We start from the raw sequence: 14,589 nt of genomic DNA, 5'->3' as shown, positions 1-14,589 counted from the left end.
TAGCCGCTACTGACTTAACACGCCAAGGCGGTGTTTTATATAGTGATGTTTCGGACCTGATTGGGAACCGCTCAGGCTAGCCGTGACGCCCCTAGGCGAGTCCAGACCCGAAGCCCCGCCCACATTTTCAGCAAAATCGAAAGAGAGGTGCTTAAAATACAGAGTCAAAAACAGGGCCTAATAAAAATCCCTCAGTTCAGCTTCTACAAAACATTGTGTTGCCCTTGTCCACAACTGGAAAACCATTCCTTTGTTTGTGTAGGCCTTGCTGTTCTTTTCTCTTATTTTGCTCTCTTAGGCAATCATGGTCCGAGTGAGTTGTGGCTTCCGGAATGAATGGATCATCTGGAGAGCCGTGACTGTAGTCTTTCGGGGGGTTTTTTTGAAACCTCGTGGCTTGAGAGTCTGACTATAAATAGCTTCAGGGTGGGCTTCCTCATCGTTCTCAGCGGTGGTCTCCCCTTTTCCTTACCTTTTACTCATCCTATCATCTTCCTTTCTCGTCCCTCGCTGCCACATTTTTGCTGGTAGAACTGGCTTTTTCAAATTTTCTTCGTTTCACTTAGAAACAATTCAGGAAATTGAGGAAGCTCAGCTTTTACCCGCCATTTCCTCTGGCGAGTCCATGAACAAGTGAAAATCCCTCTCAGGGACTCCTTTCCTGCCCTTACTCCACCCCCTCCCCCGCCCCCCATCACCACCTTCCTCTTTATCTCCTTTGTTGAATTGAGAAATCAAGTGCACCCCAAAGTTCTGTGCTTTTAATACTGTCTTTAATAAAGTGCTGAATGTAAAGACCAGGAACGATTTTATTCCAGGAATTTAAAAAATAAAAACTTTCAAAGGCTGAATGATAAAGTGGTTTCCTTGACTCCTGGCTATTTGAAATGACCTTTTAGGCCCTGACTTGTCTGCCAGGTAGCAGATTTCATTTCTCCGGGAAAATGCCTTCTCTAAAGAATAACGCATTTACTTTTTCTCTTTTTCCGAGCTTCAGTAATGTTTACCCTTTCTGTTTCAAATGTGTGTGGTTGATTATTTACTCCTTGAACAAATACCTAATATTCTCCAAGTACTTTATATATACTATATGTGCAAAAGACTGCATGCCCTTCTTCTGTTAATCCATTCCTTACTGAGGTATTTCTCTGGCTTTCTTCTTCTTCTTCCTTCTCCTATTTAGTAATGAAATCTAAGTGCTTAACCTTGAAGATGTTATTGGATGGGTAATCTCAACAATCCTCTTCCCTTGCAACTATAGAAAAACCAGGTAGCTTCCTGCCTCATTACCAGCAGCAGTTGTTGAAGAGGGTGTTTGCTATGACCAGTGTGTTCTCTTGGCAAAATTCTGTTAGCCTCTGACCTGCTTTGTTTTGTACTCCAAGGCCAAATTTGCCTGTTACTCCAGGTATCTCTTGACTTCCTACTTTCACATTCCAGTCCCCTATAATGAAAAGGACATCTTTTTTGGGTGTTAGTTCTAGAAGGACTTGTAGGTCTTCATAGAACCGTTCAGCTTCTTCAGCATTACTGGTCGGGGCATAGACTTGGATTACTGTGATATTGAATGGTTTTCCTTGGAAATGAGGAGAGATCATCCTGTCATTTTTCAGACTGCATCCAAGTACTGCATTGCAGACTCTTTTGTCAACTAAGATGGCTACTCCATTTCTTCGAAGGGATTCTTGCCCACAGGAGTAGACATAATGGTCATCTGAGTTAAATTCACCCATTTGAGTCCATTTGAGTTCACTGATTCCTAAAATGGCTACGTTCACTTCTGCCATCTCCTGTTTGACCACTTCCAATTTGCCTCAATTCATGGACTTAACATTCCAGATTCCTATGCAATATTGCTCTTTACAACATCCACCTTTACTTCCATCACCAGTCACATCCGCAACCAGGTGTTGTTTTTGCATTGGCTCCATCTCTTCATTCTTTCTGGAATTATTTCTCCACTGATCTTCAGTAGCATATTGGGCACCTACTGACCTGAGGAGTTCACCTTTCAGTGTCCTATCTTTTTGCCTTTTCATACTGTTCATGGGGTTCTCAAGGCAAGAATACTGAAGTAGCTTGCTATTCCCTTCTCCAGTGGACCACTTTTTGTCAGAACTCTCCACTATGACTCGTCCATCTTGGGTGTCCCTACATGGCATGGCTCATAGTTTCATTGAGTTAGACCAGGCTGTGGTCCATGTGATCAGATTGGTTAGTTTTCTGTGATTGTGGTTTTTCCCTTCTGTCTGCCCTCTGATACATAAGGATAAGGGGCTTATGGAAGCTTCCTGATGGGAGAGACTGACTGAGGGGGAAACTGGATTTTGTTCTGATGGGTGGGGCCATGCTCAGTAAATCTTTAATCCAGTTTTCTGTTGATGGCAGAGCTGTGTTCCCTCCCTGTTGTTTGACCCGAGGACATGTTGCTCGAGGACGTGTTTCTCCTTCTTAACAAGAACCTTCTGACTAGTCTTATTGATTTAAGATGTATGTTGTGGGAGTGGGTCTGGTAAAAGTATATAAGGCCTTGATAAGACTAGCATATGGGGCACTCTCTGCCTGCTTCTGATGTCTATGTCAGAAGCGTTCTCTGTCCCTTTTCACTGTAATAAAACTTCTGCCACACAAAAGCTCTGAGTGATCAAGCCTGGTCCCTGGTCCTGAAGCTAATTCTTCGGAGATCACAAATCCAAGATTGTTCACCATAAGCTATCATTATTGTTCTTGCATTGTTCTTCATTCAAAGTTAGTCTATTTACGAGTAATTAGTGCCTTTCTTAATTCTCATTTCTCCTGTCCTCCAGACACATATATATGTACACATAAACACACAAAGACACATGCAGACATACACTAATCCAAAACTAGCCCTTTGGAGTGTTTTCCACTCCATGAGCTTAACTTCTCAAATCTTTTCTTCCCTTCCGTAGAGTCTTCTCAACACAGTTGGCCTTTTACCAAGTCAGAATCTTAAATATGAGACAGGCAAGCACAAAATTTTCCTTCTTCCTTGGTCCTACCCCCAGAGCAATCACCATCTTTGCTTTCATTCTCAAACGTTCCTCAAGCATCTATGCCTCCATGTACTATTTCAGTTAAAGAAATTTGAGGATGTAGAATCTACTGGCTCCTTCACCTTATTACACCTTCTATTATTTATTTTTTGCCCTGCATTTTTTGGGATCTTATTCGCCTCACCAGGGATCAAACCTGAGCCACAGAAGTGAAAGCACCAAATCCTAACCACAAAGCTACCAGTGAAGTCCCCACTCTGCCCTTCTCTAGTCTGCTCATGACTTGAAGCCAGAAATGCAAAACCCTTTAGGAAACCCCTTACTTTCTCCCGAGGCTCTCTCAAGTCCTAAATGTATTCTCTAATATACATGGCTGTTCATGCCTAACCCTCTCTCCTTGTTTTGCCTTATCTTGTTTCCAAAATTCTGTAATACAAAGTGACCAGTGATGGTCTTCATAGTCCTTTCTGTCTCCTGATGTAGTCACTTTTCATGCCTAAATATATCAGATAATAACTGCCAGAAACTCTGATTCCCTTTCATTCACTTCACCTTACTAGCATCTCCAGGGTTGGATGGATATTGAGAAAATAAAAATCAAGATATAGATTGGGGTCCCTGGAGCAGGAGTCCCCTGCTGTCTCACCCTCTTGGGTTTACAATAGGGTCAGAGGCTACAAACACAGTTCCTAAGCTTCTAATGTTTAAAAGCAGACTGGTTTCTATAGACTGAGTGTTTCTATTTCCCCAAAATTCATATGCTGAAATCTAATCTCTAATGGGAGGGTATTTGGAGGGTAAGGTTTTGGGAAGGGGCTTAGGTTTTAACTACCTGGCCCTCATCAGTGGTATTGCCTCTATAAGAGACCCCACTGACTCTTCCACCCATAGAGAAAATAGCCATCTATGAGTTAGGAAGAGGGCTCTTACCAGACACTATGTCTGACAGCACCTTGATCTTGGACTTCCCAGCCTCCAGAGCTGTGAGAAATACATTTCTATTATTTTTAAGGCACCTAGTCTATAGTATTCTGATACAGTAGCCTGAGCAGGCCAAGACACTCATTTTCTGCAAGTCGTGTTTTTAAAAAGTGCTCAGAGTTGGTGCCTTTGGTTTTAGTGGTTATTCTAATTTATTTCTTTCTTTTTTTTTAAGAAGTTTTGGACATTCCCTAAAACCACCTTTTCTACAACCAACCTTAGACTTCTAATAGAGCATGTCCTCACTGAGCCATAGTACACTTCTTAACTTCAGATCTCAATCGGCATCCAAATCCCAGATGTCCTTACTGAGGAATTGCAAAATGTTAAAAGCAGCCTAACTTCTGCCTTTCCACTTACAGGAAAACAGGCTTTTCTACCTAGTTTTTTTTTTTTTCCTTAAACAATCACTCTTACTTTATTTTCCTACAGATGTGGGAGGCTTATACAGATCTCCTCATTTCCTTTGAGGGTTTGTTCAAAGAATCCCAAACTGAGATCTATTGGCTTTGTCTTCCCAGCACTTGGCTACCTTCAGAAAAGACTGACTTTTCTAGAGCTAGTGAAGGATTAATATGTATATTCTCTAAATCTGGGGAACTATCACCAAGTTCACAAATGAAAACACATGTGAAAATACTTTGGAAACTATCAAGTTTTATATAATTCCTGTAATCAGTATTATACCTGTTCCCCATAGAATTCAAGAAGTATCTTGGATGAAATGCGCAATGCAGGAGGTGGGAAGCACTAAGTAATCACCTGAGGCTATCTTGTGTCTACAGTGTTGCAAATCAGCACTACATTCATTCAAATAGAATTTGATGAGCACCTGCTTTTGTCAGGCTTTTTCTATTCTGGAGAACCATCAGTGAACAGCGGTGAAAATTTTTTTGGCCTTAGTATATGGTGAGAGAAAAGGGGCAAAATTTTACATTTAAAACAGTTTCATACAGAGTAGGAGAAATATCGTATGACATCCCTTATATGCAGAATCTAAAAAAGAAATGATAAAAGAGAACTTATTTATGAAACAGACTCACAGACTGAGAGAATGAAGCAGGGGGAAAGGATAGAAAGGGAGTTTGGAATTGACATGTACATACTGCTATATTTAAGATATTAATAGATAACTAACCAGGACCTACCTACTTTATAGTACAGGAAATTCTGCTCAATATTTTGTGGCAGCTTGGATGAGAGGGGATTTGGGGGGAGAATGGATATGTGAATATGAATGGTTGAGCCCCTTTGCTATCTACCTGAAACTATCACAACATTTGGCTATATAATCAGCTATACTTCAATATAAAATAAAAAGTTATAAAAATAAAACAGGTTCACACAGACTTAGAATACTCTCCTGGTCCTAGAATTTCATAGGTGTGAGTGTAATGTCAGGTACGGGATAAGCCCACAAGTGGTCTGGAGGGCATTACTGCCTCAAACAGGCTCACTGTGGCTTCTACCTCCAGAAAGTCACCAGATGTTGATGGCATGCATGATGCCTGTCATGAGCAGTCATTGGAAGGACTGATGTTGAAGCCGAAGCTCCAAAACTTTGGCCACCTGATGCTCTTGCCAACTTGTTAGATAAGACCCTGATGCTGGGAAAGATTGAAGGCAGGAGGGGAAGGGGACGACAGAGGACGAAATGGTTGGATGGCATCACCGACTCAATGGACCTAAGTTTGAGCAAGCTCGGGGAGATGAAGGACACGGAAGCCCGTTGTGCTGCAGTCCATGGGGTAGTAGAGTCGGGCAAGACTGAGCGACTGAACACTACCCCTGTGGATTACTCCTCGTACTTGTCTGTGTTAGGAGGTTCCTGAAAGCTGGCAAATAAAAGCCAGAGGACTAATTTGTTAATTTCCCAACATCAAATCTTGGAATGGGGGTGAATAATAAACAGCTTAGAACTTGATCCTGCAGGGTTACCAGGTGCTACCGCCTAACAGTGAGAAATGCAGTTCTCAAAAGGGCTGTTTGTTGAACACCCTGTAGCCAGCTCCGACCGGATTCATTCTTTTCTGGAGTTGTATAAAACAAATTGATTATCAGTTACGTTAAGAGGTCTGCCCACTACTGGTAGATCCTGGGCCACATTGCTTCACTTAACCTAGATATACTCTGCGCCTCCTTGGACCCTGGACAGTTCAATCACTAATTCCTCCAAGCACAGTACACACACAGACAGTCAACCAGAGCTCTGCATCCTGAGGCTACTCTAACTGGGGGAGATACTTGCTCTCTGCTGATACTCAGGTTGGCAGTTTTGTTGACTGACTTCTCCTTGTGAGATCTTTACACTGGAGAATTCAGAGTGCCCAGGTGGTCTTACAGGTGGGAACACTCGCTCCTATTAGCAGTATCAAAGTTTTTAAAAATAGCTTTTACAAAATTACCACGGCGTCATCAGCCTTGGCAAGTACGCTTCATACCTGTATTGTGGTTATGTAAATCCCGAATAAAATTCTTCTGCTTTAGGAAAACCTATTCTTGTGTTAACAGCTGTTCTCAGTGAAGACGGAAGTGGCTCTTAAAAGAGCCTTTGGGAGGAAGCTAAATGCCCCCAAGCTTGTTAAGGACAGTTTATGCCCTCTCCCCGCGGATGCGGCGGGCAAGCTGGATGTCCTTGGGCATGATGGTGACGCGCTTGGCGTGGATGGCACACAGGTTGGTGTCCTCGAAGAGCCCCACCAGGTAGGCCTCGCACGCCTCCTGCAGCGCCATCACGGCCGAGCTCTGGAAACGAAGATCGGTCTTGAAGTCCTGCGCGATCTCGCGCACCAGCCGCTGGAACGGCAGCTTGCGGATCAGCAGTTCTGTGGACTTCTGATAACGGCGGATCTCGCGCAGAGCTACCGTGCCGGGCCGATAGCGGTGCGGCTTTTTCACGCCGCCGGTGGCCGGCGCGCTTTTGCGGGCCGCCTTAGTGGCGAGCTGTTTGCGCGGCGCCTTGCCGCCGGTGGACTTGCGAGCAGTCTGCTTTGTGCGAGCCATAACTTCGAGAGCTGTATTGCGAACGAAGCAACTGAACGACCGCTTCCAGGACGAGACTTTATACAGACGATCCGATCCTGATTGGCCAGACTTTGCTGGAGTAACCTGATTGGTTAAAAACCGATCTTCATTTGGATCTTGCTGCTGCTAAGCTGCTAAGTCACTTCAGTCGTGTCCGATTCTGTGCGACCCCATAGACAGCTGCCGTCCCTGGGATTCTCCAGGCAAGAATACTGGAGTGGGTTGCCATTTCCTTCTCCAATGCATGAAAGTGAAAAATGAAAGTAAAGTCGCTCAGTCGTCTCCGACTCTTAGCGACCCCTTGGACTGCAGCCTACCAGGCTCCTCCGTCCATGGGATTTTCCAGGCAAGAGTACTGGAGTGGGGTGCCATTGCCTGAAAAGGTTTTGTTTTCTGTCCTCTTACCTTGTGTTTGTATATTCGCAGGGAAGAATTATGGCTGCAGTGTATCTTGTCTGAGTTTTTGGTTTTCGACTGAAATATTGATTTCACCAGTAAAAAAGGAATTTGGTCCAGAATCTTTGGAAGTCAGGAAATAAGTTGTTCTAAAAGAAATGCATTTTCATTGGGGTCTTTTTCTCTTTTCAGATAATATGGGGGGAAATTATAACAAAGTATTTGCTAGTCTCTAAAAAACTAGTTCCACTTCATAACTGAATCAAGATCTGCATTTAATGTTTGTATCAAGACCTAAAATAAAGCTTCAAAATAGACTGGCTCACTGGTCCTGTGAAGACACAACTTTTGCCCAGCGTGGTGTAGGGAAGGGGGCGGGGGCCCTGCCGTGTGCTTGAATACTGGTAAGTGGTTATCTAACTTGATTAATTGATTTTGATGCAAATGGTTGGACTTCAATATGTAAACTGTGTACTGACCAGAAGGCCTGGAGCAACACCAAGTTTACACTAATAAAGTAACTAGGTGTTTTTTTGTAAAGAGGTAACCCTGAAAAAAACATAAGTTTTAACTATTGGACCGTTGGGTTCTAATGATAAAGACCAGAAACAAAATTGGTTTAATGCTGGGACAAATAATCATCATAAATGTGTCCCTGGGAAGATAAAGGCTGGCAGTGTCATGGTTTTACAATGGAGTAATCTGAGAATTGGTCTTTACCAGATGTTGACGCATGTTTAGTCAATATGGGGACTAAAAATTCCATGTACAGTACTGTAATCTTGGCCTGACAGGTTTCAAGAGAGTGTTCAGTTCTTCCACAGAAGTTATGGGTGGCTCTGAAAAGAGCCTTTGTTCTTAGAGGTTGGAGTATGAATTCAGACCTTATTTGCCTTTCGCTTTATGATGGCTCTCAGTCTTCTTGGGCAGCAGTACAGCCTGGATGTTGGGCAGGACACCACCCTGAGCGATGGTGACTTTGCCCAGCAGCTTGTTGAGCTCCTCGTCGTTGCGGATGGCCAGCTGCAGGTGGCGCGGGATGATGCGCGTCTTCTTGTTGTCACGGGCCGCGTTGCCCGCCAGCTCCAGGATCTCGGCTGTCAGGTACTCCAGCACCGCCGCCAGATACACCGGGGCCCCGGCACCGACCCGCTCCGCGTAGTTCCCCTTGCGGAGAAGGCGGTGCACTCGGCCCACGGGGAACTGGAGCCCGGCCCGCGAAGAGCGGGTCTTAGCCTTGGCGCGAGCTTTGCCGCCTTGCTTGCCACGTCCAGACATAGCGCAGTACGCAGACGCTACACCAGAAGTGATTAAACCGAAGGAACTCACAATTTATAGCCACAGTGCGCGCGAAAAAGCAGCCATTCCATTGGCCAAAGTTGTCTTCCTATTTTAAACAAGACAAACGCAATTTCTTACAACGCGTGCTCTTATTGGACAATGTTGGCATAACGTCATCATTAGTATTCACCAATCAGACAGATAAGCTCACTAAGACTTATTTGCATATGGACTTGTGACTATAAAAGGGACTCCATCCTCTTTGTTTTTCGGAGATTTTGTAATTCCTGTCAGCATGCCTGAGCCAGCCAAGTCCGCTCCTGCCCCGAAGAAGGGCTCCAAGAAGGCGGTGACCAAGGCGCAGAAGAAGGACGGCAAGAAGCGCAAGCGCAGCCGCAAGGAGAGCTACTCCGTGTACGTGTACAAAGTGCTGAAGCAGGTCCACCCGGACACCGGCATCTCGTCCAAGGCCATGGGCATCATGAACTCCTTCGTCAACGACATCTTCGAGCGCATCGCGGGCGAGGCGTCGCGCCTGGCGCATTACAACAAGCGCTCGACCATCACATCCAGGGAGATCCAGACGGCCGTGCGTCTGCTGCTGCCCGGGGAGCTGGCCAAACACGCGGTGTCTGAGGGCACCAAGGCTGTTACCAAGTACACCAGCTCCAAGTGAGCCGGCTCGCAGCCCTACATAACCCAAAGGCTCTTTTCAGAGCCACCTACACTTTCAGAGAAATAGCTGGTGCACTTGATTGTGGTCTGGTTTCACTCAGATTACGCAGCTGGTTTGACGACGGAAAACGCCGTAAAAATTTTTACAGCTCTCAACAAGCAGTCTTGGATAAGCATTTAGGCAATGTATTTTTGCCTGGAAAATTCCATGGACAGAGGAGCCTGGCAGGCTATGGGGCCTCAGTCGATTACGGCTCTGCAATTGAGTGCAAAACTTGCCAGGCAAATTTAGTATGGGTTATTTGGTGGCTCAGACGGTAAAGCGTCTGTCTGCTAATGCTGGAGACCCGGGTTCGATCCCTGGGTCGGGAAGATTCCCTGGAGAGGGAAATGGCAACCCACTCCAGTACTCTTGCCTGGAAAATCCCATGGATAGAGGAGCCTGGTAGGCTACAGTCCATGGGGTCGCAGAGTCGGACACGACTGAGCGACTTTACTTACTTGTTTGGCGCCCACTGAAAAGGATTTTCAGTTTTTCCCTCAGCTACAGCAACCAAAAATTTTTTTCAAAGCGAGTAACGCCCCCATATCTGATTGGGCAACAGTACTATTTGAAAAGCCCGCCTTGTGTTGCAATTGGCCTGATAACTCTGCCAACAGTTTTGCGCGTTTTGTAGAGATTTTCTCGAAAGTGAATTACTAGCTTTGTCTTGGGGAATGCACAAGGCTCGGGAGCCTAGAGCCATAAAACTGAAAATTAACGGCTCTGTGTTCTGCAGTCGGATCCTGGGCGAAATTGCCTCTGTTTCTATTTCCTATCCTCTACAGAATAGGTACGGCAACATTAGCCCTGTCTACGAAGATCTTAGGGTGAGTTTAAAAGATTTATGTCATAGTGCTATGGGAATATTAAAGGTCCGGGAGGGTACTTAAAGATAAAATGTTGAAAAAGAAACCCAGCAGCTTGGGAAAGCCGCGTTCTTACAATGTTTAATCAGGATGCAACGGAAGGGAGACATCCAGGACTCATTTGGCCGGGGGAGCAGCTTTCTGGTAGTGTCTTGAGTCCACAATTAAAAATCCCGAGAAAGAAGTCAGAGAACTCAGTATTAAAGAGAAGGGCATATTTATTTAACGCATGGGCTAATTAGGATTATTACAGAATGGAATTTCTCAAGGCATGATCGAAAGTTCTTCAATTCCCCATTCCTCTGCATCTTTCAGTGGTGCCTAAATTCTTTTCAGTTGGAATCATTAACATCTTCCGCTACCCTGGCATCCCCTTTCACCAACAAATGATTGCTTTTGGAATTTCTTTTTTTTCCCTTCCACATTAACAGCAAAATAAGCCCCTACACCCATATCCCCAATTAAGACTGCAACATTTCGTGTTTTTCCCTTTGTTGCTTCCCTTAAAGTTGGGGATATGGACCTATCTCAGATGAACAGTTTTGTCCCTGTCACAGGCAACAAGTCTGCAAGTCATGCCAACGTGTCAATGAGTCCTGCAAAATATACAAGTTTGTCATTCACTCCTCTCTTTCCAGTACCTGCTCCCCTGTCCTTAGGTCTTGGAAGCTGGCAAGAGCAGTCCCCTAATTTCATCCTGAACCCATCGACTTCCTACTCATCGCCTCTATTATTTGCTCTTTCTGAGATTTTTTTCCTTCCACTGTTAAGAGATCTGAGGGAGAATTACCTTCAGTGGGTGATATAAGTATTGCCCTCTTCTGCCATCTTGTGGCAAGCAAATAGGAGGACAGATTAAAGGCCGTGGGTTTTCCAGATCCAATTGAAATGCTTCGACTTTTTACCGACAGTAAGTTGGAATAAGTAAAGTGATCATTTCTGTCTCCGTTTAATCACTGGATTTAAGTTAGCTTCCCCAGAAGTCACTTGTAGGCATGAGAGAGAGGGAGAGAGGTATTGTTTTGTGGCCTGGTCAGAGCTGTCCAAATAAAAAGAAGTCAAAAATCAAACATTCTGTACCCTAAAATAAATAAAACAAGAGGGTCATGGACACACTAGTTATGGTCCTCAAACGGTAAATATTTGAATATTTTCTGTAAATCTAAACACCTGACAAAATCCTGATTTTTGCTGGGAGGGAGCATGAATTTTCCACTTTGAGAAGATGGTCAATCTATGATTACAATATCCAAGAACAGTCTTAAAATTTATTCTCAAATAGAACCCAGAAGAAAACAGTGAATTATTTCACCTTTCTTGACAAATGTTCTCCTTTGGATTAATCACATGTGCCTCTGGTGATCTGTGAGATTAGAAAACTTGCTACTGAGGATAGTATTTTAAGAACCATCTCAGATGGAAATTGTATTTGCCATGGGCATCAGTGTAAGCAGATTGAAAATGAAATGAGATTTCACCTGGCACCTGAAATGAATATAGTGATTCTATACAGTTATAGGACTTTAATGTGAAAAAAAATACAGTTGATAAAAGGGCTTTAATGATAGGATTTCTAAAGCCTCTGTTGCCAAGTTGACAAAGAAGTTGCCTTTATATTTTATTATTAGTTAATTAATCTAGTTGTCTGTACCAGATCTTAGCTGAGGCCCCCAGGATCTTCAATCTTTGTTGCAACATGTGGGATCTGGCCCCCTGATCAGGGATGGAAGCCTGGCGCTGTGTTGGGAGCATGTTGTCTTAGCCACTGGACCACCAATAATTCACTTTAGAACCAAGTGAAAATCAAATATGACCCTTTGGCCTTCCATTCCAGACATTTATGTAGATATTAGGTATTCTCATGTTTGGCTATAGATTGTTGCATAGAAATAGGCATAATCAATGGTATTATAAAGAAAAGCCTTTCATGTAGATACTTTGTCAACGCTTTTGAATAAGCATTGTGTTATTTAAATAAAAACTTCATAATATGACTTGTTTTCAGGCTCTTGGTAAATAAAAATTATTCATCCAAAGAAAAAATGGGAAGTTGGGGGAGCAGGAGATATGCATATCAAATTCACAATAGAGTTGCCCTAAGAAAAGGGATGTTAGGGTTGGGGATGTAGCTGAAGGGTGCTTCAATTTTATGTGTTGTTTTTCTTAAATATAAAAGAAATTTGCAGTGAATATATCATAATGTTAAACAGTAGATAGATTTTGTGTGGTCATTTTTGTACCCTTGTAATTTTTTAAAAGGTGAAAAATAACAATGAATCGTGTTTGGTGTATTAGAAATTGTAGCTATTCGTGTACTTAACAAACAAGCAGTGCCTAAGATGTGACAGGCCATGGTCTAGATGCCACAGCAATCACAGGGGGACAAAATACTGAATGAATAAAGTAAAATATACCTTTTATACTACATAGAGATGTGTTAAGAAGGAAAATAGAGCAGCGGGGAGAGATTTTTGAGAATTATGTTAAATAAATTCCAACTCCCTTTAACTAAATTTCTGAAACTGAAATTAGTTATACGTGGTTTTATTTAACTCTAAATTTAAGTTCTTGTTTACAGTACGATAGTAGGTAAAGATGGGTTAACACTAATTCTCTGCTCTCTGAGATACAGCACCTGACATTAAAGCTTTTCTGATTTGTGAATTATTTTCGTCTCAAAATTTTCTTGGAATAAAAATTTACTCCTGGATTACCCACGTTTTCTTTAGGTATAGAAAGACGGGCAACAGGGTTGCTAAGACTACAGTCCTTCATTTCCTCTCACCGCCGTCCCCCCGCCGGAAAAATACAAAACAGCTCCCCTCAGGAAAAATACAAAAACAGATAGCAGAGGATGGTTTCGATCCATCGACCTCTGGGTTATGGGCCCAGCACGCTTCCGCTGCGCCACTCTGCTTAACATGGCGAAATGTCTTCAGAATAATCCCTTTATACATTTTACATAAAGGGCTTTCTTTCTTTTTTTTTTTTTTTTTTAGCAACTGGGGAAATTTTTCTTTCAAAGCCCATTCGTTGATTTTACTTATGCTACAAACAAAAGAATGAATCCAAAACAGATTGATTTTATATATTCTGAAGGCAGAAAATTGGATGTTTCTGTTAGGAAAACAGCCAGTCGCCAACCCGTCTGCCCCTTTCACCTGGCAGAAGTGATTGCGGGTCTTACGGTCACAAACTATATGAATAGGTCAAAATCCGATAATAGAAAATGTCCGAGCTCAAAACCAGATCATTTTCAAAATTAGAATGATAAGGAAAAAAGCCAGAACAGCCTTGCATTGGCCGGGAATCGAACCCGGGCCTCCCGCGTGGCAGGCGAGAATTCTACCACTGAACCACCAATGCTTGCGTTGTTAGAGCTTGCTCGTTTTCTAAATGACTTTTACTTTTTTTCACTCGCTACATTGAAACTATATATTAGGTTTAGTTTTTTGTTTTTACTAAATAGAACTTTGTAGTGTTCCCTCTTCCCTTCTTTTTAGGAAACCCTCCTTTCCACTGCAAGTTAAGAGCGTCCCTCTGCGACACCGGAGGCTGGTCTGGGTGTGAGTGACCCAGTCCTGGGCGTGCCCTGGCGGAGGGTGGCCCCTGTACCACCTTGAGAGGTGCGGGAAACTCTGTGTGTGTGTGTGTGTGTGTGTGTGTGTGTGTGTGTGTGAGGGTGGCCCCTGTACCACCTTGAGAGGTGCGGGAAACTCTGTGTGTGTGTGTGTGTGTGTGTGTGAGGGTGGCCCCTGTACCACCTTGAGAGGTGCGGGAAACTCTGTGTGTGTGTGTGTGTGTGTGTGTGTTTGTGAGGGTGGCCCCTGTACCACCTTGAGAGGTGCGAGAAACTCTGTGTGTAGGAGCTCCATGTCCGGGAGTGTGTGTGTGTGTGTGTGTGTGTGTGTGTGTGAGGGTGGCCCCTGTACCACCTTGAGAGGTGCGAGAAACTCTGTGTGTAGGAGCTCCATGTCCGGGAGTGTGTGTGTGTGTGTGTGTGTGTGTGTGTGTGTGTGTGTGTGTGTGTGAGGGTGGCCCCTGTACCACCTTGAGAGGTGCGGGAAACTCTGTGTGTAGGAGCTCCATGTCCGGGAGGGATCTGGAAGGTAGGGGAAGAGAAGAAAAGGAGGACGAGGGCAGGAAGGAAGGAGAAAATGGGGACGAAGGGGAGATCCAGGAGGAAGCGAATCTGAGAAGAGGAAGGCAAGAGGGTCAGAGCAAAAGGAGGAAGATGGGGAGGAATGAGAGGGAAGGGGGAAGAAAGGAGCCTAGTGCTGTTCCCTTCTGGTCACCCCAAAGGAGA

General features: G+C 44.0%; 3 protein-coding genes and 2 non-coding genes across 5 annotated transcripts; 1 reads left to right on the top strand and 4 right to left on the bottom strand.

The window, feature by feature from the left end:
- Nucleotides 1-6,530: 6,530 nt before the first annotated feature.
- Nucleotides 6,531-7,020, bottom strand: LOC122429326 (histone H3.1). The gene has a single exon (XM_043449554.1). The coding sequence runs from the start codon at nucleotides 6,999-7,001 to the stop codon at nucleotides 6,591-6,593; it is 411 nt and encodes a 136-aa protein (XP_043305489.1). The 5' UTR covers nucleotides 7,002-7,020; the 3' UTR covers nucleotides 6,531-6,590.
- A 1,233-nt stretch (nucleotides 7,021-8,253) lies between these two features.
- LOC122429329 (histone H2A type 1) lies at nucleotides 8,254-8,738 on the bottom strand. The gene has a single exon (XM_043449558.1). The coding sequence runs from the start codon at nucleotides 8,694-8,696 to the stop codon at nucleotides 8,304-8,306; it is 393 nt and encodes a 130-aa protein (XP_043305493.1). The 5' UTR covers nucleotides 8,697-8,738; the 3' UTR covers nucleotides 8,254-8,303.
- A 214-nt stretch (nucleotides 8,739-8,952) lies between these two features.
- Nucleotides 8,953-9,422, top strand: LOC122430040 (histone H2B type 1-C/E/F/G/I). The gene has a single exon (XM_043450798.1). The coding sequence runs from the start codon at nucleotides 8,995-8,997 to the stop codon at nucleotides 9,373-9,375; it is 381 nt and encodes a 126-aa protein (XP_043306733.1). The 5' UTR covers nucleotides 8,953-8,994; the 3' UTR covers nucleotides 9,376-9,422.
- A 3,706-nt stretch (nucleotides 9,423-13,128) lies between these two features.
- Nucleotides 13,129-13,200, bottom strand: TRNAM-CAU. Its single transcript has one exon. It is a non-coding gene; the product is annotated as a tRNA-Met (tRNA).
- Nucleotides 13,201-13,578: 378 nt separating this feature from the next.
- On the bottom strand, nucleotides 13,579-13,649 carry TRNAG-GCC. The gene has a single exon. It is a non-coding gene; the product is annotated as a tRNA-Gly (tRNA).
- Between the last annotated feature and the right edge of the window lie 940 nt (nucleotides 13,650-14,589).

This window comes from Cervus canadensis, chromosome 28, assembly GCF_019320065.1.
Source record: "Cervus canadensis isolate Bull #8, Minnesota chromosome 28, ASM1932006v1, whole genome shotgun sequence".
Taxonomy (NCBI): Eukaryota; Metazoa; Chordata; class Mammalia; order Artiodactyla; family Cervidae; genus Cervus; species Cervus canadensis.
This window is presented reverse-complemented; position numbering and strand designations above follow the sequence as displayed.

What these genes read in the sequence shown, in the direction of transcription:
- LOC122429326 (XM_043449554.1), bottom strand. Translation starts at nt 7,001, where the DNA reads ATGGCTCGCACAAAGCAGACTGCTCGCAAGTCCACCGGCGGCAAGGCG.
- LOC122429329 (XM_043449558.1), bottom strand. Translation starts at nt 8,696, where the DNA reads ATGTCTGGACGTGGCAAGCAAGGCGGCAAAGCTCGCGCCAAGGCTAAG.
- LOC122430040 (XM_043450798.1), top strand. Translation starts at nt 8,995, where the DNA reads ATGCCTGAGCCAGCCAAGTCCGCTCCTGCCCCGAAGAAGGGCTCCAAG.